The sequence below is a fragment of the Oreochromis niloticus genome, linkage group LG20, assembly GCF_001858045.2.
Source record: "Oreochromis niloticus isolate F11D_XX linkage group LG20, O_niloticus_UMD_NMBU, whole genome shotgun sequence".
NCBI lineage: Eukaryota > Metazoa > Chordata > Actinopteri > Cichliformes > Cichlidae > Oreochromis > Oreochromis niloticus.
Genome location: NC_031984.2, coordinates 17,384,626 through 17,406,252, shown reverse-complemented (window position 1 = coordinate 17,406,252; position 21,627 = coordinate 17,384,626). Strand labels below are relative to the sequence as shown.

The following is a 21,627-nucleotide window of genomic DNA, read 5'->3' as shown; positions in this document are numbered from 1 at the left end:
TAATGTGTTTTTTATGGGTCTTTATTTACATACTCATTCATTTTTATTCAAATAAGATACGCTGGATATGTACAGAAAGCATTCTGGAGCAGACATTAAATATTTTATAACTTTACTTGTGTATCAAAACAAAAACAAACTCCATAGATGTTCAACAGTTGACTGTTTTCAACTTTTTAAAGCTCGAAATTAAAGTTCAAATCAGTGAATATAAGTAGAAACAGCTTTACTGCAGTCCTGAACACTTACCGCTGGTTAACATCCAAGTAGTAAAAAAATAGCTCATAGACCTTTTATCAGTGTTCCTGCAGGCTCATCATTTATTTTGTTAGCACCTCATTAAGAGTCATCTTAAACATATCTGTTTTAAAGTTTACACATAAATACACATTGTACGCTGTCTTAACATTTGTGCACTATCAAATAAAGTCCCTTGATGGATTTTTGAAAGTTAAAAGGTAAAAGATGAGGAAAAAAAGCAGGCAGTTATCAGTACACAGACAGCAAATCATATTCTCGTTTAGCTTCTAAACAGGCGCACTGTTTAGCTTCTGATAGGAGCAATAGCAGATGACACCCAAGCCCAAAAATAGAAGGGAGCTCAAGATGTCAGAGGAACCACACATGTAAATAATGACTATAAATAGACACACATTTTGTTACTCTAAAATGTATCAGCGATTACACTGCATGCCATTCAGCTCATTACTGTGGGCTTTGGGAAGGGGTACTGTAAGAATTAAGGCTTAGGGAGGGGGGGGCACAGCCAAACAGTAACACTGTTTAGATTTTATTGATTATGTGTGGGAGACTTTTGGCTTTTGTTGTCTTTTTAAAATACAAACTGGTAGATGCACGCCTCACATATGAGTGTCCCTCTGGGGTCAACCTTTCTTTCTCACACTCTGCTGTCTCACACTGGCTATAAATACAGACTCCTATTAGCCCGCTGTTACATTCTCCCACTAAACCCCCGCCCCTTCCCTGTCCCTTGCATGCACCACAGTGTGAGAGAGCTGCAGTGACGTCTTGCTGTCTATCTCATTAGAGGATATGATAAAAAGCCTGTTGCCACAGCAACCGCTCCCTATGTTTCCATGGCAACTGGGCGCCATGTCAAGGTGGTGCACTCTCCCTTTACTGAAAGGGGAGGAGACGATGGTGAGTGATGAAACAGAAAGCACCCTGAAAAGAGGAGGAGGAAGATGGCTAAATTTGAGTGAATCTGACCCCTGCTGGTCACATCTGGGTGTTGCGGGACACATCCTGAAAGAAATGGGAAGATCCAGAGCTTAATGTGTGAAAATATCTCAAAGAATGTATTTCTGCAATGGCAAGTGATAATTAAATGGAGAAGTCAAAAGTGTGATGAATATTCATGGTGACCCACAAGCACAAAATCCGCCTTCCCCCGTTTCTTGAGAATATAAAGCACCGCATCGTGGACGGTGATAAACAGCCGGGTCTTTGGGATGGATGCTGAAAAGAAATCCGCCGCTTCCAGCTGTTCCACGACACAAGCTGTTTTACCACACATAAATGGAGAGAAATATGCATGACAATGAGAGAGCATATTGTGGTCATCTAAATAAATATTCATGTGTCATTGTCATCTGACAGGGCGTAGCGGGGCTCCACCGAGGCTATGACCTTGACGCATTCATTATGTAAAGCTTCAGTGCTTTAATTCAGCATTAAGGCGAACCCCCTGTCTCTGTTTTTGTCCGATGTGTCCTTTACCTTGGCAGCCTGCTAAGCAGATGTCCAAATCAACTTGTCCAAAGTCCCTGAAAATCTGGGAGAAAAGGACAAATCTCACTTTAGTTTTCTCTTTTACATCCTTTAGAAAAAAGTTACATCTCAGCAGGCACACATATACATTTTTCAGTGTCTTCACAGTGACTGTGTCCACAAAGCTGGTTGTGGAAATGTCCAAGATGATGCTGTGTGTGCCCGAATCGCAGGCCTGTTCTTTCGCTTCATCGCCGTGCCCAGAAAACTCTGTGATGTGGTCATAACCTGCATCTGAGTCTGAATCTGACATGGTTATGTCTGGTTGGTAAGCCAAGTTCACTTGGCCTTTATGAAGGCCATCTGTAGCTGTTTCTGTCATGCTGAAGGCCACACTAGTCCCGTTTCTCTCTCCTTTTGTTCTTTCAGAGATGTTTTCTATGTTCATCTGGGACTCCTTCAAAGAGAATTTGCAACTTAGTGACTAAAGATTGTGACTTAATGATATTTTGAAAGAATTTACAAAACTTTAATTTAGGATCTCGTACTTGTTTTTTTGCCTCCTTCTTGGTTTTCTTTTTCTCTTTCTCTTGTTTACGCTTCTGCTTTGCATCTCGTTTCTTCTTTGCTGATAGCAGCTTCCCAATCTCGATTCCACTCTGCAACAAGAGCCAAGCATCGCATTAAAACAGAAAGAGAAGAGAAAGTGAGAAGAGTGAGAGAGATAGTGAAAGCAATTAAGGGTGCTGTAGACAGCAGAGGCAGATTTAACACATATGCACACACACACACACAGCACAGATTAGTGAACAGTCATCCACATACCTTCTCCTGCAGGGTGTCCAAGAACATCTCGGCATTTGTGTAGTAGATAGTTGCAGATGAACGGAAGATTTTAATTCCTGGAATCTCTTTTACCTGCATGAAATCACACATTAGAAGGTTTCAGAAACTCACACCCTGCTCTTATCTCATTTGCAGTTTTTGCCTTTCTCAGATGTTGTTTGACTAAACGGAGCTCGTCTACCACTTAATGATTGTAAGTAGATGTACCCTTACTCACAGTGCTCCACTACCAGGGTAAATCGAAACAAATTAGCATCTAGAGAAGGTAGTTGCGCATTTGCCACCTCACTGCAATGGGTGTAAATGGAAAGGGAACAACCTAATTTAGTTAAAACTAAAAGTCTGCAACTCTGTGAAACTGCATTCACAGCTCCAGGAGGAAGACATTTAGGAAAAAGTCTGAATTTTTAATGGGATATGCCAAAGTTTACTCTTATTTTTTTGTTTAGGAAACCCTTTAATAGAGAAGCACTTAACAAACCTGTTTGACCACCTGTCATAAAAACAAGAAAATGAAAATATTTCAGAAATTTGTCAAAAGCTTGTTTTAAACTAAAAGTTTACCAAGCACAACATTCAACACTAACATGTCGGAGGATGCAAGTAAGTAGCTGCAATTTGGCATCTTAATCAAAAAATCACAACGCGCTGGACTATTTTTGCTGCTTTTTTGGTTAAACAGTGAATTTGAAAATTCATGGATAACAACACTAATTATATTTTAGCATTAAAAATATGTTTTTCATTAAACAGCTTGGATCACAAAAATATAAAAAAGATTTTACCCATGCTGTTGCTTTATGGCATAAACATTGGGTGGTGGTCCAATAAACTTGTTAGGCACTGTTTCACACGTTCATGCGTCAGTCTAGTGGTGTCTTTCATTTCCACAAGTAGCCTTTCAGTCGCTTCCCTTAAAGTTGATGTTAGTTTCACTCTGCACCTGTCAAACAGTTATCTCGCTCTCTCTCTCACTGATATCTAGATTTTACAATGGGTAAACATTCAGCAACAATACAAAGTGACTTTGAGGAAATGGCTGAATGACACCTGGTCAAGCGCAGAATTCTAAAGCCCAGATTTTTAAAAATCTAGCGCTATATGCATGGTTATTCCTCAAGTAATATGTTTTATTGTTATTATTAGAATTTAAGTCAGCTTGTACTTTAACTTTATGTGGATAAATATGATCCTGAATAGTGTTCTTACCTCCTTGTAGGTGTCTGTGTCCAGATAAAGTTCAGTGCCTGGTAAGTTGCCCAAGATTGAGTAGCGTGGTCTGAAAGGCATTAAAAATGTCAAAATTACATCAACAATTTCCCTGTATCTTATTTAAGCACCTCATCATGATTGCATAGACATCACTAATGAATACTTAGAGTTGTGTAGTTACAGTTGTGTTCTGAAGATGAAAGTAAGCATGGAAAATGCAATAGCGACAGCCAGGCCCATGTCCAAGTTGAGCACGACGGTGCTTATGAATGTTACGAGCCACACCAGCTAGAGGGCGGGATGAACACGAAATGTTAATGAGATCCACGGTGCCACAAAGGTCACACAGTATTCAGCTGAGCAGGGTGCCTGCTAAAGAGGATTAAGTCTTACCAAGTCAACCTTGTTGGTCTTCCACAGCAAAGGGACGTCCATGAACTGTTTAAACATTCCTTTCAAATTCACAAACACGATTGTGGATAAGACGGCCTGAGGAGCAAACAAAGAAACGAATGAAATCACACATACTGATAACCTCACCGGCTCTGAAACTGCCAGGGGGGATGGCGATCATTAGCAAGAAATGGCTCAGGAAGGAGAGTGTTACCTTGGGGAGATCTTCAAAGAGAGGACCTATTTTCAAAACTGTGATCAGCACAATGATGGAGGAAATCACCCCCGCAACCTTCCAAACACACACACACACAATTAATGGTCTCAAGATGAACATAAGAATCAGGTGTAATTAGTTGTATATATCTGTGCAAACGCTTCAGCCAGTCCAGAAGTTTTCCTTTTTATCCTTCAATGTAAGATCATTATGAAGGCAGATGACGCTCAATCCATGACCCGAGGGTCTAATGACATACCGTCCACACTTCTGTATTTAACAGTTTAAATGGATGTATTTAAAATCTTATGCTTGTCACATCAAATACGGATTTTTTTCTTTATATTTGAAGACCAATTTTTAAAAAACTGCTCTTCAAAACGTCCTCGTCCTTTTTTCTTATTTTAGTGCCTGAATCGTTTGCACAGTTGCAGTTTGTGCTGTTTGATCACAGAAGTAGTTGTTTTTACTTGTGTCTTGCCCCCTGTGCTCTCCTGGACGAGGCTCCGTGACAATGAGGAAGTCACACAGTAACAGTGAAAAAATCCACCAATAGTGTTACTGAGACCCACAGCGACGAGCTCCTGCAAAGACAAACGGCAGACAAGACGCAACGCTTTGGTTAATGGTATTACTGTGACTTGGTGTCAACGTAACTTTTGGGTCAATGACATCAGTGCACTCCTCCTTAATTTTATGACCAGGCCAGCACGTCACTGCCACGCTGAGAGATGTGGTCGCAGTATTTAAGATTCCTGATTGCAAAAAAACGTCTTGGGCATGAATGTTTTAGCAGTCTCGCCCTTAGAGCATTGACCCGCATCGCCTCTGATCCCAGTTAAATAGCTCTGCATGTGTGTCAAAGTGTGCAAACAACACAGTGATTTGTAATACACCTCTATGTTTGTTTTGGCATTTAAAATAAAACATCCAGGTTCTTTTTTTTTGCATGCATCTAATTTATCCAAACATCAATCATTTCTCCAATGAACTGATTACATAACCTGATTTACCAGCAAAGCAGAAACAGTGCAGTTCAGTTCCAGGACATGAGTTTGCATGGGGAATTATTAATCAGGTTACAAAGAACAAGCAAAAAATGGAAAGTGACGCTCCTGCAGAACTTGTAACTCATTTCTTCCTGCTTGTTTCACACAATTTATCATTTTATTTTAATATTTAATCATGTAACTGACTGATCCAATTATAGTCTGTTATTATTATTTGGCTGATCCAGACACCAGTGAAGCATAAAATAACTCTGGAGGGTACTGAAGAAATAAGAGAAAGCCATTTCCCAAAATTGCACTACTAGTTAGAACTAAGTGAATAAATAAAAATACACTGTATGAATAGTGTAGTGGGAAAACAGTCCATTGTCTCTCTCTCTCTTTCTCTCTTTTAAGCTTTAGAAAAGTAAAGTATTTTGTTGAAGCTCACACTGTCTAAGGCTACAGTCTAAACCTGAGATGTAAGATTATAATGCTTTGGTTATTTATTCTAATGCACGGATATCAAAAATCCTTTGACATCTGGACCCAAATCCAGCTCACTTTGATCCTAAATGGGCCAAACTAGTGAAACTCCCCTTTCTACCAGCGTAGCAGATACAGAACACACAGGAACTTTTCCTTCATATAATTGTTTCTTTGTTTCTTAATTACTTTGATGTAGTCTGAATGGCCTTGGGGAAGTCGCTATAAATTTATGAAAATACATTTAAAAGGTCCAAATTTATGCCCTCCATCACATTTTGTAAAGCTATCCAGTGGGCCAGATTGGAGTCTTTGCCAGGCTGAATCTGGCCCCTGGGCCTTATGTTTGACACTACTTTTCTAATGCATTAGCTTAAGTACATTTATTTAAATGAACTAAGCACCTGAAGAAGTCTATGCAGTCAGCCCAAAGCTCAATCAGTGACAACCTGAGTCATTTTTTCCACTAATGTGGCAGGAACAGGCAGACTACAGACTAAAGTCTAATTTTAGGCCAAAGTTTTACTCCTCCTTGTTATGAGAGAGTCAAAGGACTGCTTGTACTGTTTGTGCGTGCCACAGTGCGTGTGTGCTTTCCTCACCTGGTTGCTGTCCACCTTGTAGCCATATTTGAGGCCAAATGTTTTGCCCAGAGAAATGTTGATGGCAAAGCCCACAATGGCCACAGCAAAAGCATCTCCTATAACGCTTGAGAAAAAAGTGGTATCTGGAGCACTAGGGGCCTTGAGCCTGGAGCAGAAGGAAAACATGACCTGTTTAACTATTTATCAGCGACACACACATGAATCTGTTTAATAATTTAGAAACACGTCAAAATAAATTTTATGAATCCCCCTTTAAAGGCCAGCTGCCGTTCTATACGTGTATCACATTAATCTCCTATTATGGCTGGTGTTTACTCTGCGCTGTTTTATGGCTTCCGTGGGGAAACCTGGCTTTTTCCATAACAGGAGCCTTCGGGAGACACTGTTACACACACGCTTCTTTGCAGATTGTGTGACAGTCTTATCAACAAACTCTGCATTTCTGGCAGATACGAAAAGAGGGGAATCTTTGTGTCCTGGGTTCACCTCACCAGCACTTTATTTCCACACATAGATGAGCTTACCCACTGGGAATTTCTCCAACCACATCAATGTTGTATTTACTAGGAAGGTCACAGAAGTGTGTAATGACTGTTGCTGCTATGACCTGTTGATTAAAAAGATGCAAAAAAAAAAAAAAGCCACTTCAGTATCAACAGCCCCTTTCATGCAACTACAGCATTCCCCTGGTCTAGTGTGGTCAAGACGCCCCCTGCTGGGTGCTTAAATCAATACACCTGCTGTTTTACTGGCAGAGAAAGGATGAAAGAAAAACCAAAAGGAAGACTCACAACTATGAGCTCTATTGGAATAGGCAGCGGCAGCTTCTGTCGGTAGCAGTCATTGATTTCTTTGACCACAATGAGAACAGCGAGTGCCACCAGGCTGACCACCAGCTCTGGCACCTGAGTCTGCGGCAGCAGGCTGCAAATCTCCAACACAGTCTGTGGAGAGAAAAAAAACAAGTAAAGCAATACAATCAATGAAAGGTCTATTGGTTATATATATATATTTTTTGACATGGCACATGTAGACCATAAATAATTGGTAATAGGTGTCTGCAATATGTGTAAATACACTGACAAAACAAACTTTTTGCAAGTGAAACTTTACATTAAGTTGACACTCCGAGTCCTTTACGTACAGCGCTTAGCGTGTGTGCTGCTTGATCTGAGTTCCTCAAAGTGCGTGTCCATGTTCAATATTGTCTCATTACAGCAGATAAAATTACAACTTCATCTAATCTAATATGTGTGTAATAATGTCCAGTATGTGAGCTCCTGTAATTCCCTGCATAGCTTCAGTGAGATCAGCTTCAGCTACTGGAAACATACTGGTGACTGTAATTGGACTGGTATATTTCAAGCATTACTGGGCAAGCAAAGCTTTTACTCTAAAAGCCATGTTCATACAGTACTTTATATTACACACACACACACACACACACACACACACACACACACACACTTTATATTTATTTAGAAAGGTAATAGGAATTGCTCATTCATTTATATAGGTGCAAGCATCATTTAACTGTTGTAATTAGTCGCAGCGCAGTAATTAAATTACAGTTAACAATATAAATTTTTAACAGTGCAAAATTCATTTTTTTAATATTTAATCTTGTCGTAAAGTTAAAAGCAGCACGAAAAGTAAATAAATAGTGAAAGCAATTTAAAATGTTAGTGTACTTAAGTGTGAATTGGATAGATAATGATTAACACACTCACGTAAACGAGGGAGAGAGGGCCAGTGAAGCGAGACGGTGAGACTCCAAACAGGTACTTGAGCTGGGAGACGCACACATGGCACGCCGATCCTGTGGTGTAGCCGCGGATGAGGGGCTCAGAGAGGTAGGTGACCACGAAGCCAAACCTCACCACACCCAACAGGATCTTAGGACGGGAAATGGCAAAGTCAGCGAAGCAAAGGAGGTGAAATGTGCCCTCACTTCACTTAAAGCTGTACGTCTGACACACAAAACAGACACACACCTGAAAGAGTCCCGCCAAGACTGTGAGGGCACATGCGACCTGTACTCTGTAAGCATCGCGTGTATCGATGTCCACAGTTTCCGTCCCATTAGTGCCATTCACAATAAAGTTACTGTCAGGAGCCAGCCTTTCGGTCACACTCCCAACCATGATGCTGATCACAGCAAATGTGCCTGAGCATACAAAACACAGCAATGTATACACACACATATTAATTTATAGAGACGTGGAAGAATCAGATTATCAATGATATTAAAGCTTTTTTGAATTGGGAAACACACATTTTCCACATTACTCACCTATAGAAATGTGTCTGGATGTACCAAAGATGAAGTAGACCAGCACAGGGAAGAGGGAGGTGTATAGGCCATACACTGGTCTCAAGGAAGCCAGAAGAGCATATGCCATGCCTTTTTAAAGAAGAAGACAGAGAGTATGGTGTCATCTTAAAGTACTTCAGACACATTTTGGTTTCTTAAAAGATTGATAGACATTTCCTTTTCTGTTTACTGATTAGAGAGAGATGGGAGAATTCAGATTTGGATAAGGTAGCTGTTTCTAATGCAAACATTTGTAGCTAAATAACCTGTTGCCAAAAAACGTTTGATAAGGCGCGTGGCTAAACAGTGACCTCCCTCCAGTGCACACATTCACACATACAAACCCTGCGGCAGATGCATGATGCCGACACTGCAGCCAGAAATCAGGTCTCCTAAGGCATTTTCTCTGATGGAGTAACGAGGCAACCAGCTGAGAACAGGGATCCAGGTTAGAAGTATGTGTTTCAGCCTGGGCACCGAACATCTGCAAGAGTCATTCCAGAAAGACACAGTTTGGATATTAACGGTCAGAGTCTCTATTTTTTTCTAAATGACTTTGCTTGTAGTTTTTAAGCTTAAGTATATAATGACTATCTATATACATTTTTATGTCTATACATCTAAACATTCAGAAAGACTGACAACATATCTTGTGAACTGTACCACCTGTTACATCTTTTATCAGTTGGGGCTGTAAAAAATTAAGTGACTGTGGATAAGGGCAGAAACGTGGTACACTACCACTGAGTAATAACTAATATTTTACAAAAAAAAAACCCAAATAAATAAACAAATGCCTTTTTTCCTGCATTAATATTTGATTTGTTTTTAATCCCAAAGAAATTTGTAGGTAAACAGAGTAAGTCTCGACCTCCTCTGCCATGCTGAAGTGTTATGAATTCATGTAATTGAACAGGCAATAATTGCTTTTGTGATTCATCAGTATCACTTTTATGGTCAGATATGATGTGCTGTATCACAAGCTGTTATAAAGGTTAACCAGGGAATTTTTAAAAAATGATGAACTTTGCTTTGAGATAACAAAACAGTTTACCAACCAGACAAAGTAAACTTGTGTCTAAATGTGCAAACTCATTCTTAGCTCTTTAACTCGCTTCATTAATCACTTGTTCAGTGACAAGTTATAGCACTGATAACGATTGCATTAGGATTCAAAAACAAACTTTTTTTTCCTATTTTTTATTATTTTCTTTTGATTTATCTCCTCCTTCCTTCCTTCCTTCCTTCCTTCCTTTTTTTTTTTTTTTTTACCTTAGGGAATCTTTCACCTGATCGCCCAGTGTTGGTTTAGTGGACCAAGTCCCTTTTTGAGCCACTTCATCCAGGCATAACTCATCCAGAACCTCCCTCTTCACAAAATACTCCAGAGATTGCGAGCCCTTCTCCTCCATGTCCTTCTCTACAGTTGGGATTTTTTAGGCTCCTCTTGAGTAGTGCAGATAGTTACAGGTGTCACCTCTGTGTAATGAGAGAGAACCCCCCTGAAGTCTTCTGTAACAATGTGTCTGTGGGAGTGACTGTTCCTTTCCCATCCTTATAAGAGAGGAGCCACCTCCTCACATGTCCCTGACTGCACACCTGCACATGTCTGATGTGATGTGTGTCTATGTGAACATGCATGTGTGTTAGCTTATGTTGATTAATTTGCTAAAAATAACTTGAAAGGCTAAATTTTGATATCAGAAAACAGGCGAAAATTGCAACTGAAAAATGTGTTGAACAAGTGTTTTATAATGTAATGCATGTGCATTAATAGAGACTCTTTTTTAAAAACAAAAACAAAAAACACTACTTTCCTTGATAAAGTGGATATCGTCAGTGTTTAACAATAAAGGATGTTTCTAGTCTGTTCTGTTCCATTCTCTTCTGAACCCATCACTCATAATCTGCTTCCAAGTAATCTGCATAAAACAGCTTAAAGAATAGAAAAGCCTTTTATTGTCACTGTTCAACGAAAAATCTTTATTATCTTTATTCTTTATTCTTTATCTATTATCTTTATTGCTGTTGAGCTTCAGCAAAGAGATAAAATAACATCATTTTCATTGTCAGCAGAAACGCAGTGCCAGATGCTTCTTGCGATGTCTGATATGCTTCTTTGAATCTGACAGACCAGTAAAATCAGGCGACTTCCTCATGTCCTAAATGTGACCAAGTGATCCTGCATATCCCGAGCGCCTGTTAACATATAAGATAACTTTGTCACACATGCCATGTTTCAAAAATAAAGGTATAGCATAGAAAGCTGTTGTTTTTGCTAGAGATACTGAAAATCAGAGCAGAGCAAGATTTGGAAAAGACTGATTAATGCAAAATATTTTGGGGAGGGGGGATTTGTTTCTATACACATGACCTGCTTTTCTGTACGGCCACTTAAACATCAAGAATTTAAAGCCATTTAGCCTTGAACCGTTTGGCCTTATACAACAAATTAAACAGTCACACTGCTGACATCTATGCAACGTTTAAAGCTGAGCTAGTTAACATTTAAAAGGTTCTTTGTCAAAATGTCTTCAGCTATTGATTGGGCTCTTCACACTGTGTGAACAGATGAAGAAGGATAACATAGTCAGCGTAGCATAGCACTAAATGAAGGATTTATATTTTGCCCACGCTGAAAAAGGTAAGTATATTTTAAAAAGCAGCATAGTCTCTGTTACCTTTGGCAAATAAGTTAATATTTACAAGAGGATTTCATCAATCTTTATCAATTGTTTCTTCTTCTCTTTTTCTTAGAATGTACCTCGAACAACATGTCAATGAACTGCACTTGGCAGGACACATAACTGTAGTCAGATTATGTTTATGATTTTGTGTGTTAACTGGTTTACATCTTAAACGCTTTCCTCATACATTTATGTTTTTATGATGTTGATACTGAGGATGACAGTGAGGGTGGTGTACAAGACAAAACAGCCATATCAGTAGACAATGAGCCTGTGAAGCTCAGCTTTTGTTTCATTTTTTAGTTAATTGTAGTGATGGATTCTCCGTCTGCTTCTCTGTTCTCCGTTTTTTGTCTGAACATTAAAAGTTTCATTTCATCAGGTGCCAGTTTGCATTTCTTTCTGCTTGCATGAACCTATATGTTTATTTTGTCATTGAAGCCTCTTCACGTTTTTGTGTGACCAAGTAGCAGCTGACCGAGCAGTCATTGTCACAGGCCCACAGGCTCTGCTTATGGGAGCAGCTTACTCCCAGGAGGAAATTTCCTTTTTCTTTCTCCCTTATTTTATTTATTTATTTAATTTTTTCTTTTTACTCAAATAACTAACAGCAATAGATGAGTGTTCCATGTACCGGGACAGACGCCTGTACATATTAACCTTGATTCCTGTCACACACATGTAAACGTGTGAAGTTAAAATTGGAACATTTTGATGACCAAGCAGCTCAAAGGATAACTCGCATGAACTGTGACAGGATTCTCCATTAATTCAAAACAATTTACACAACCACTGCTAAAACCTTTTTTATGTTAACCCTAAATGTACCCGTCCACATTTAGATTTGGTGCCGTTCTTTAAGTTGGATTTGTGCCTACCAACACAGAAACCCCCCCAAATATTTCCATCGAATAAGAACTCATCGATGGCACCGGGAAGGAAACTCACAGAGAGCTCCATTCAGGCTGGGTTGAGAGGAGAGCAGCACAAAGGTTATATAAATATAAACATAATAAAAATAAAATATATAGGCCTAAGTGTGCGCTTCATATATATAACAAAGAGAATAATTTAAGCAACAGCGATCGTTGTCATTCTGTGATCGATGGGTTTCAAATCCTGCCTGCCGCCACACATCTCTCTGTTTGTATTGTCGCTTATCAAAATGTAAACACTAACTGCAGGGATGAAAAGGTGAAGTCTTGTGCTTTATCACTTAAAAGATATATATTTGTGTGCTGACTTGTAAGGCTCTGCATGGACAAGCTCTACCATACGTCAGTGAACTTTTACATACATACTGCAGCGGGTCGCTGAGGTCATGTGATCAGGGTCTCCAGACTCTGCAACTCTCTCCCACTGAGCCTGAGATCTGCAGACGTGATTTCTTTTAAAAAGCAGCTAAAAACTCAGCTTTTTGGCTAACATTTTGTTTTTATGTTTTTAACATTATGTTGTGAAGCACTTTGTGATATTTATCCTGAAATGTGCTCTAAAAATGAGTATTTTTTTTTTTTTACAAGCTTGTTAAGGGTTTCAGATTTTTTTGTGACCGGAAAAGCTTTTCTCCCTGACTCAGTTAGAAGTAAATAGGTTAAGTATAAATGGAAATGCCTAAAGAGCAACCGACCAAGCAACCAACAAAATGCTGCTTTTGCATTCTGCTATTGGAAAAATTGTAAAGAGAAAATGCTGAAAAGACTAGTGAAGACAATTCACATCAAGCTGTGTTCTGTCAGAAAACTATAACTAATTTGTATCTGAATGTATAGGATCTCCTAACCATCCCCATGAATTCACAAAAAGCCATGTTAGCTCTCTGAGTTTGCCATCTTACCACACTTACATTTACTTATCTTTTTTTAACGTCTATGACAGGCAGCTGCAAGAGGGCCCAAAACCTGAGGGATGACAAATGCTACTCTGCAACAATATCTTGAAATATGCAAACTGCAGTGAGTGTAATTTTCTCTTCTTTAAGGTCCTGCTGAGGCATTGGTCTTAAAGGCTATAATGATTTAAGACCCATATCCATATATAAGCTCACTTGGAGGGAGTGTCAGAAATGAGTGCGATACTCTGTTTCCTACTGTTATGTTTCTGCTCTACAACAGTGCTGTACATGGAGCACATGTAGTGTTACGTGTTTTCCTTATGATCCTGAACCTTAGTAGCTGAGACAGTAGAACTAAAATGTACAAAGAACTTACTTATAGTGGAGTCAAATTAAGTGTTAAAAACAGATATTGATGGATTTTCTTTGACGCTTTTTCCTCTTCAAGGTGAACTCTACTCCTTTTTTCAGTCAGGCCAACTTTTCACCATTTAGCATTTGACCTACACATAATGTCATCCCAGCCGGGTGAGGTGGTATTAACTTCTCTGTAGCCTCTACATTTGTTAAATTCCTACAACCTCTCTTTTTGCACAGCTAAAGACCTACGCAAACAGACACCAAAGCAGTGCCATAAATCCTTCATGAAACAACCAGTTTGGAAAGATAACGGCTGAGTGTGCGCAGTGTGGCCTGGACTGAGCCCACCTGTGTAATCTGTGGAAGTTTAGTAAATTTAGAATGATGTCACTTTTACGTTTTGCCTTTTTTTTGGAAATGTCTTGTTGTTTGAGCCTTTTTCACCTTTTGTGGGCTGTCTTTTTCCTAACTGTTGACACATTTTTGTCCCATTTGATGTGGAAACACCTCTACAAACCATTTCAGATGGCAGGAAAAAAAATGACCAATATGATGATTAAGGCTGAGGGCTTGTTTAAAACTACAGCCACCCTGTGGCACTGCAATGCTGTATACTGTGCAAGGATTCAACATTTTTTTAGGCAGCTCAGCAGTTACGTTTGCTTTATAAATGCATTCACATTCATCAATATAAACTGAGGCCTTCCTGAGGTAAATACGTGAACAAAGGTCCTGAAACCGGGACAGAGGCTGGCCATGTGACAACAGTTTCACTGTGCAACACTTGCAAGGGCACGTTTCAGAGATGTTAATGTACAGACGACCAGAGCATGTGTCACTCATTAATCTACACTGCCTGTAATCTGCAAGGACAACACTTTGTGTGTCTACTGTTGTGTATTGCAGCATGCTTGACTGTCCATGAAGACGGTTGGAGAACAATTAGCCCAAAGTACGACCCTTCTGGGCTGTCACCTCAAATAATCCGCCCAGTAAGCAGCCGCGTTTCCTGACAAATTTGAATATGTAAAAAATTTTGTATAATTAACATTACTTACTTTTTGTGTGTCTCTGCATTTTTGGGGAGCATTTGACGTTGTGTCTTTTCGGTTCAACAGACCCACATAGTGCATTCCACCAATGGTTTGTTTTCAGCAATCATTTGCTTCAGTAGATGTTTGAACAAAGTTGCTGCATGACTGATGCTATTTCCCATTACATGTGCAACATTTCTCTAAGCCAGTTTTAGCCATTGTTATGTTTAATGTTTTTGATGTGTTATGTGTTTGTACATCAGTGTTTAGACATGGGCATTCATGTAGGCTATGCATGCATAAAGCATGCATTTCTACACATTAAAAACATTTTGATATTTGTGACAAAATGGTTAATTTTACCCAAACCAGGATCAAGTTTCCTGGGTGTAAGGCTGCTTTTCTGTTCTTTGAATTACTTCCTCTTTTCCACATTGTCAACACTGACATCGTCACTCTAGTCCAATCATCTTCTTTGCCCGCCTTCTTTGACCAATCAGCATCTTCTTTGCATGGTTTAAATCCATGCTCTCTGTCATTTTCCCTTTTAGACTCTCATTTGTGTAACCCACCTCCTCCCCATCTCCACCTCAGTCTCAGTCTTCATCTTCACCGCTACCTGCGTCTAGACTCTGGGTAGGTCTGCCATGATGGGTAATCAGAGTCTAATAGCCAAACTGATTAATTTCTCTATTTCAATAAATCACATTCAACTTTTCCAAATAATATCTCCTCAATAAATTGTAGTAATACTAACTTATCAGTCGATGTTGGTTCACTTTAGATAAAATAAATAGCAAGTGTGACCAAAACCCCCCCCCCAAAAAGCATTTATCAGCAAAGAAAAAGAGGAAAGGTCTGTACATTGTAAAACATTTATACAAAAGCAGCATTTCAGAATAGTTTTTTGTTTGATTGTTTTGTTCATAGATTTGTGATTTTTGTAATAAAAATGCTTTGATAATAAAGTTCATACACATGATCCCGATTCCTTTTAGTTCAAGAAAAAGTTTATAATTTCAGTTTAATTATAGTTTTTAGAAAATGTCCACTCTTTCTTCTCTTTGACAGACTTTCAGGAAAAACGATCCTGTGAATCGAAATGTTGCTAAATGTTTTTTTAGATTCATTTTTTACTTGAGGGTCAAATGTGATCAGACCTTTTTTTCTAGTTTTTCTTTTCTAGTATCTGTTACTACTATAAACTTGGAGCCCAACAACATTTAAAGCACCAAAATTGTGTAACTACCATCTGTGACCAGAGAAGCTGCTTCTGTTGCTGGTCAGAAAAAAAATACTCGTAACTGAAACTTCTGGGACTATTACTGGAAATTGGGAAAATAACTTAACATTTCAAGTTATTAAATCACTTTTTTAGATAATAACCTTTTAGATCATTTTAACAAATCATTTTTTTGAAGTGATTGAAAAAAAAGCTTCCATACACCAAAGAGTTTTTGCTGTGTTTCACACAAAATCTTCACTTTTCTAATTAGTTTTTTTTTCCTTTTGACTATTTGTTTTTAATTCAGTTTGGTTTCAGTTCGTTTTCAGTGGGTTTTCTTGCTTCGGTTTAGTTTTTATTGTTTGAAAAGGTGCCGTTTTAGTTCAGTTTCTATTAGTTTAAGTGTCAGTTTTAATCTTTTTAATTCTTATTGTATGTCAGAGGCAAGAATTAGGAAAGTCAATCGAACTGTTTAAAAACAGTTGACTCACAGTCTTGCAGACATCCTCAATAATCACCTGCATTAAAGCCTCATCACAGAGTTTCCCAAACTAACAAATACTAAGTGTTATATTCTAGTATTGGTAATACATAGTTTTAATTTCTTTCAAAAGTCTAGTTTTTATTCTTATTTTATTAAATTTATACATAACTTTATATTTGACTTTAGTCTTCACACATACCTGTTTACATTATGTTAATTATTCATGTGGTCTATTAAAGAAATCTGCACACTTTTTAAGTAATTAGAGTGAAACACTGCTTAAATGAGTTTAAGGACAGACTGCTCAGTCATGTCTAGAAACCTGAACAGGCCTGCAGCCCCACCAGCTCTTGCGTGTCTATTTTAAACTCGTCTTTGACAGTGAACACGCTGTTGACCGCACTCCCCAAAACAAAATGGCACAGAACACAAGAGAGAACAGGCAGCAAACAAATACAGCCCAGCCTGTGTTGTAGCTTTAGGTAGAAACCTGACATAATCTCATTTTAATACTTTTAAATCTTGACCTTCGGACAACACTGGTATGATAACTGTTTTTTGTGCATGTTCTTAGCAATAATAACGCATGCTATTGCTTCTTCTCGGAACCGTGTGTGCGTTTCTTGAGCTGTTTATTCGCAGCTCACGCACGGACAGTGTGGTTATCAGCTGCAGGGGTGGAACCACAGGTCAACATGTAGAAGAAAGTTATCTACAAACAGGCCATGGCTATTTCGTTTTATGAAGTATATTAAATATCGCATTAGTTAAGGCAGACTGTGTAACGTGATTGGTATACATGTTAAAGTGATTCATAAAAACCAAAGAAAGGTGCACAGCTTGAACCGCTGTGCCCACTTAAAAGCACGATCAGAGTTCACACTGCTCATGTGTTCATAATATAATGGCCATTGTGACTGGCATGAGTTAGCTCACTCATGCAAAACACTCCCAGCTGAGCTAATGAATACACTTGGTACTCATTAGCTCAGCGTGAATAAACAAAAAGTGGAACTAAATATGAGCTGTGCATGGATCAGACCCACGGAGGAAAGGTGCATAGTCATTCACTCTCATCCGGGAGAAAACTTTGCATGCAGTACTGACAACAGCAAAGCTGCGACAGTGGAGAGTAGGTAGACGCACTTAAAACTGCACACAAGTGTGTATAGACCAAACTTTCGCAGATGTTCACTGATTTTATTTATTGATTTATTTATTTGTAATTACTGACGGATTTTGCACAACTCCCCTCTCTTCAAAACAAGAGTCCATGGATGCTGAGGTGCTGCACTCTGCTCAAGTAGAGCATGGCTCCCTTTTGCTAAGGCAGCTAGAGAGGATGAGAACAGCTAAGGAGCTCACTGACGTGGTGCTGCTAGCTGAAGGGATCCCCTTCCATTGCCACAAGGTGGTGCTGTCTGCATTCAGTCCTTACTTCCAGGTAAAATAGTCAGGAACAGTTTTTTCTGCAAAATTATGCAGTACTTTACTTGTGCACTACTTAAATTATTTACTATGTAATTATTTTTCTTTTCCTGTAAAATACCTGAAGTTATGCAGTTCTCAAAATTGCACATGCACTACAAAGAATTACTTGCATATTACTTATAATTATAAACACAATGCTCAGATTTACTTACAGTATAATTATTTCTTTGTTTACTGTAAAAAAAAAAGATTTGTTTAATATTCTAGTGGACCTACCTCTAGTATTTGTAGTTAAATATAATTACTTGAACACTGGAAACTATACATTGTAAATTATGTTGTATTGCAGGGGAATTAAGTCCTTAGTTACAGGTCATATTATAAAGTGTTACCATATTTTTTATTCTTTTCTTCTTTTTTTCCCCGAACTGCTCCAAGCAAATGCATTGATGATACGCAAGGCTGCAGTTGTATCATTTCTTACTGTTCTGGTGAATCATTGTGTCCAGGCCATGTTTACATGTGGTCTCAAGGAGACGCAGGGAGGAGAAATACCTCTCAGAGACACTTCTGCCCAAAGCTTAAGGCTGCTGCTGGACTACATGTACCGTGGCGAGCTCCAACTTTCAAACAACAACATCCAGGAAGTGGCCGTCGCTGCCTTCCTGCTACATGTAGATGGAGCCTTCAGGTGAAAAAACACGAACATGGGAAATGGGGTGAAACTGACAGGGGGTATGTGGTAAATGTTTTATGCTTAAGAAACACTGACAAACTCTTCTTGTTTTTACTGAGGTAAGGTTGTGCCAGAGTACCATGGAGGCCTGTATGGACCCGTCAAACTGTGTTGGTCTGTACCACTGGGCCAGGAACTTGGGAGCAACTGGCCTTGCTGACTGTGCCTTGCGATACCTTTGTCAACACTTTGCACAAGTAGGGTATTAAGTATTGCCAATGTGAAATAATCCTTCAGTGAGAGTCTTTAAAAATAGCTCTTGAATCTACGATTAATGAAGTTCAGCCTGCCCTAAATTATCAGAAGAATTGAAGTTCAGTGAAGTTTTTGAACACTGTGGAAATCTCTTTTGTTCTTTCTATGATGTGTTGTTTTTATTTTATCTTATTTTATTTCGTCTTCATTACTTATATTGTCTTTCTTTATCTTGGTTTCACTAGGTTTGTGAGGAAGAAGAAGTGCTAGAGCTGGATGCTCAAAGTCTTGGGGAACTGCTTGGCTTGGATGACCTTAACGTATCACAGGAGGAGGTTGTTTTGGAGCTGGTGTTGCGCTGGGTGGAAAAGTGCAGGGGCGACTCAGAAAGGGAAGCCCAGGCTGTGGAGTTACTCAGGCATGTCCGACTGGAGCTTGTGGAGCCTGGATTTCTCCGTAAAGCAAGGAGGAGAAACCCGGTATGAAGAGATTGGAATGAGGTCCAAATATAATAAGGAGCAAGACTCCCTATTTATATTCCTCCTGAGATAAGTATGTATATATATCATTCTTATACTTATGATTCTCTCAGGTGCTTCTGCGGGATGCTGAGTGCTTTGGGATGATTGATGCTGTTCTCCAGACGTCAGGTCTCTGCGAGGCCGCAGCTCCTCCTCGCCGAGCTCTTCGCTACGGCATGGAGACAACAGATTTGCTCCTCTGTTTGGGTGGCGTGAATAAGGAGGGCGTCCCTGCACGGCGTGGAGGACTTGCTGACCTCAGTTTTTGCTTCGACCCCCATGTTAGGAAGACTTACTACATCCCCTCTCCCCTGAGGGGCTGCAGCATAGTGGGACAGATCACAGCAGGCGCAGTGAGCAGAGAAAACATCATAGTGGTGGCCGTAGAGGCAGAAGACCAACATCGAACGAAGGGGGTTGATATCTACAGGTTTTAATCCCTTTGCATATCAGAAATCTTTTTATCAAAAGGCACCACATTGATTTAACAAATGAACTACTTATTCATCTTCCAGGTATGACAGTTCAGAGGAGAACAGCTGGGTGAAGTTGTGCTCGGCAGCTTACAGGGACATGTATGCTTTAGGGCTCATAGGAGATGCCCTCTATTTAATCGGTGGTCAGATGAAAGTGCGTAATCACTACGTCATCACAGACAGCGTGGAGAGATGGTCGCTGAAGAGAGGAGGCAGCTGGCTCGGCTTTGCTCCTCTGCCTCTTCCATTAGCCTGTCACTGTGTTGTGACCCTAAAGGAGCATCTTTATGTGCTGGGGGGCTGGACACCACAGGTACCCAGACTCACCATCTTAACCCTTTAAAGCCTGAGCCATGAAATAATTGCCCCAAAAATACATCTTTTTAAATTAAGTGTTTATTGAACCTTCTGACAAATTAAAAGAAAAAATGTATTTGCATATATGAGTTTGAATTTTTATCATACTTGTTGCGTCTGGCCTTTATTATTTAAAAATGTATTGTACAATTTATTTAGGTTTTTCACGGGTAAAAAAAAAATCATACTGAAGTTGTGGAAGTCTCAAAAATTTACAAAAATTTGCCATATAAAATCCAAAAAATTCCCACGCAATAGAGATGGTGAAATAGTTACTGAAATATTTCTGCTTCTCATTTGTCCAATATGTCCCCATTTCTTCATCTTTTTCTTCATCTCGCTGCCTAAATCTCTCTTCCTGCCTTTCAGGATCACCCTGACGACGAGCCTGACAAGCTCAGCAATCGTGTGTTTCAGTTTGACCCCGGCAAAGACAGATGGACAGAGTGTGCCAGCATGAAGTACTCCAGGTACCGCTGTGGGTCAGCTGTCCTCAGTGGAGAGATCTATATATTAGGTCGGACTACCAGAACACATAACTGTATCTATATTAGTATTGTGAGATTTCTGCACTGGAGCAAGAGAAGATGCGTTTGTTTCCAGGTGGTATAGGATGCGATGGAGAGGACCGTGGGCAATCACGTCGTTGCCTGAGCTCCGTGGAGATCTACAACCCAGATACAGACACCTGGAGACCAGGACCAACCCTCCCCACATCCCTACTTTCCCTTCGAACGAACGCCTCCAACATAGGAGTAGTGGATGGAAAGCTCTATCTCTGTGGATACTACAAGGGGGCTGGTCAGTTACTGAATGTCTGTCAAATAATTTTTAAAAGCACTTTTGAATGCTCTCAAATAATTTTTCTCTAATGGCTGCAGGCCGTCATGAGATCATCACCAAGGAGCTTTTAGAATTGGACCCTGCAGACAATGTGTGGACAGTTGTGGAAAGACGAGCAGCCATGCACGACAGCTACGACGTCTGTCTGGTGGCTAATCTTAATCCTCGAGACCTCTTCACACCCTAATCCAGCTCCTCCTGGGCCAGTGTGTGTGGATAGTAAGCATCTATACGCTAAACCCGGAAAGCCTCATTCAAAAAAGCCTTATTCACTCTTGGTATTTGGAAACCAGAATAACAAGATTAATTTTCACTATAATTAACTAACAACTTTTTTTTTTGCTATATGAGCATCCAAAGTCAGACTTTAGATAATGCAATTTTATGTTATATGTCAAAAGTCTGTTTGTTACATGTCCTGTCCAAGCAATGAATTTTACCTGTAAATGTAAGAATAAAAGAAAAATCAACATTCTTTTCTGTGTATTTTCTATATGTGGTATAAACTGTTAAACTAACATGTGCAGCCTTCTTTAAAGTCACAAAATCTTGTCTATACAAAAGTCACTTCCACCACTTTAACTCTTCTTTTGGTAAAAAGAAGGATGGCAAGAAAAAAAAAAGCAAATTTTAAATTTAACAAGCTATTTA

The 21,627-nt window shown here is 39.4% G+C and overlaps 2 protein-coding genes across 9 annotated transcripts; one reads left to right on the top strand and one right to left on the bottom strand.

The window, feature by feature from the left end:
• Window positions 1-5: 5 nt before the first annotated feature.
• slc26a6l2 (solute carrier family 26 member 6, like 2) lies at window positions 6-10,393 on the bottom strand. 3 transcript variants are annotated; one of them, XM_005477973.4, is made up of 18 exons: window positions 10,066-10,393; window positions 9,138-9,277; window positions 8,773-8,883; window positions 8,474-8,646; window positions 8,210-8,374; window positions 7,271-7,423; window positions 7,004-7,086; window positions 6,477-6,624; window positions 4,870-4,983; window positions 4,397-4,474; window positions 4,183-4,278; window positions 3,971-4,077; window positions 3,787-3,856; window positions 2,557-2,649; window positions 2,280-2,390; window positions 1,741-2,188; window positions 1,391-1,521; window positions 6-1,266 (listed from the first exon to the last, which is right to left on the bottom strand). In XM_005477973.4, exons 1-18 carry the CDS (start codon window positions 10,203-10,205, stop codon window positions 1,240-1,242), a joined length of 2,388 nt encoding a protein of 795 aa, XP_005478030.1. In that variant the 5' UTR covers window positions 10,206-10,393; the 3' UTR covers window positions 6-1,239. The 3 variants fall into 3 exon arrangements, with proteins under 3 accessions (XP_005478030.1, XP_019205286.1, XP_019205284.1); XM_019349741.2 differs by lacking the exon at window positions 6-1,266 and having other exon boundaries at window positions 1,273-1,521; window positions 1,741-1,795; window positions 1,880-2,188; XM_019349739.2 differs by lacking the exon at window positions 6-1,266 and having other exon boundaries at window positions 1,273-1,521.
• A 4,892-nt stretch (window positions 10,394-15,285) lies between these two features.
• LOC100698327 (kelch repeat and BTB domain-containing protein 12) lies at window positions 15,286-21,451 on the top strand. 6 transcript variants are annotated; one of them, XM_003448297.4, is made up of 10 exons: window positions 15,286-15,344; window positions 17,686-17,861; window positions 18,358-18,539; window positions 18,649-18,781; window positions 19,025-19,258; window positions 19,372-19,730; window positions 19,816-20,089; window positions 20,503-20,650; window positions 20,737-20,934; window positions 21,015-21,451. In XM_003448297.4, exons 2-10 carry the CDS (start codon window positions 17,691-17,693, stop codon window positions 21,161-21,163), a joined length of 1,848 nt encoding a protein of 615 aa, XP_003448345.1. In that variant the 5' UTR covers window positions 15,286-15,344; window positions 17,686-17,690; the 3' UTR covers window positions 21,164-21,451. The 6 variants fall into 6 exon arrangements, with proteins under 6 accessions (XP_003448345.1, XP_005478015.1, XP_005478017.1 ...); XM_005477958.4 differs by lacking the exon at window positions 15,286-15,344 and adding an exon at window positions 16,793-16,959; XM_005477960.3 differs by lacking the exon at window positions 15,286-15,344 and adding an exon at window positions 16,806-16,899.
• Window positions 21,452-21,627: the final 176 nt, after the last annotated feature.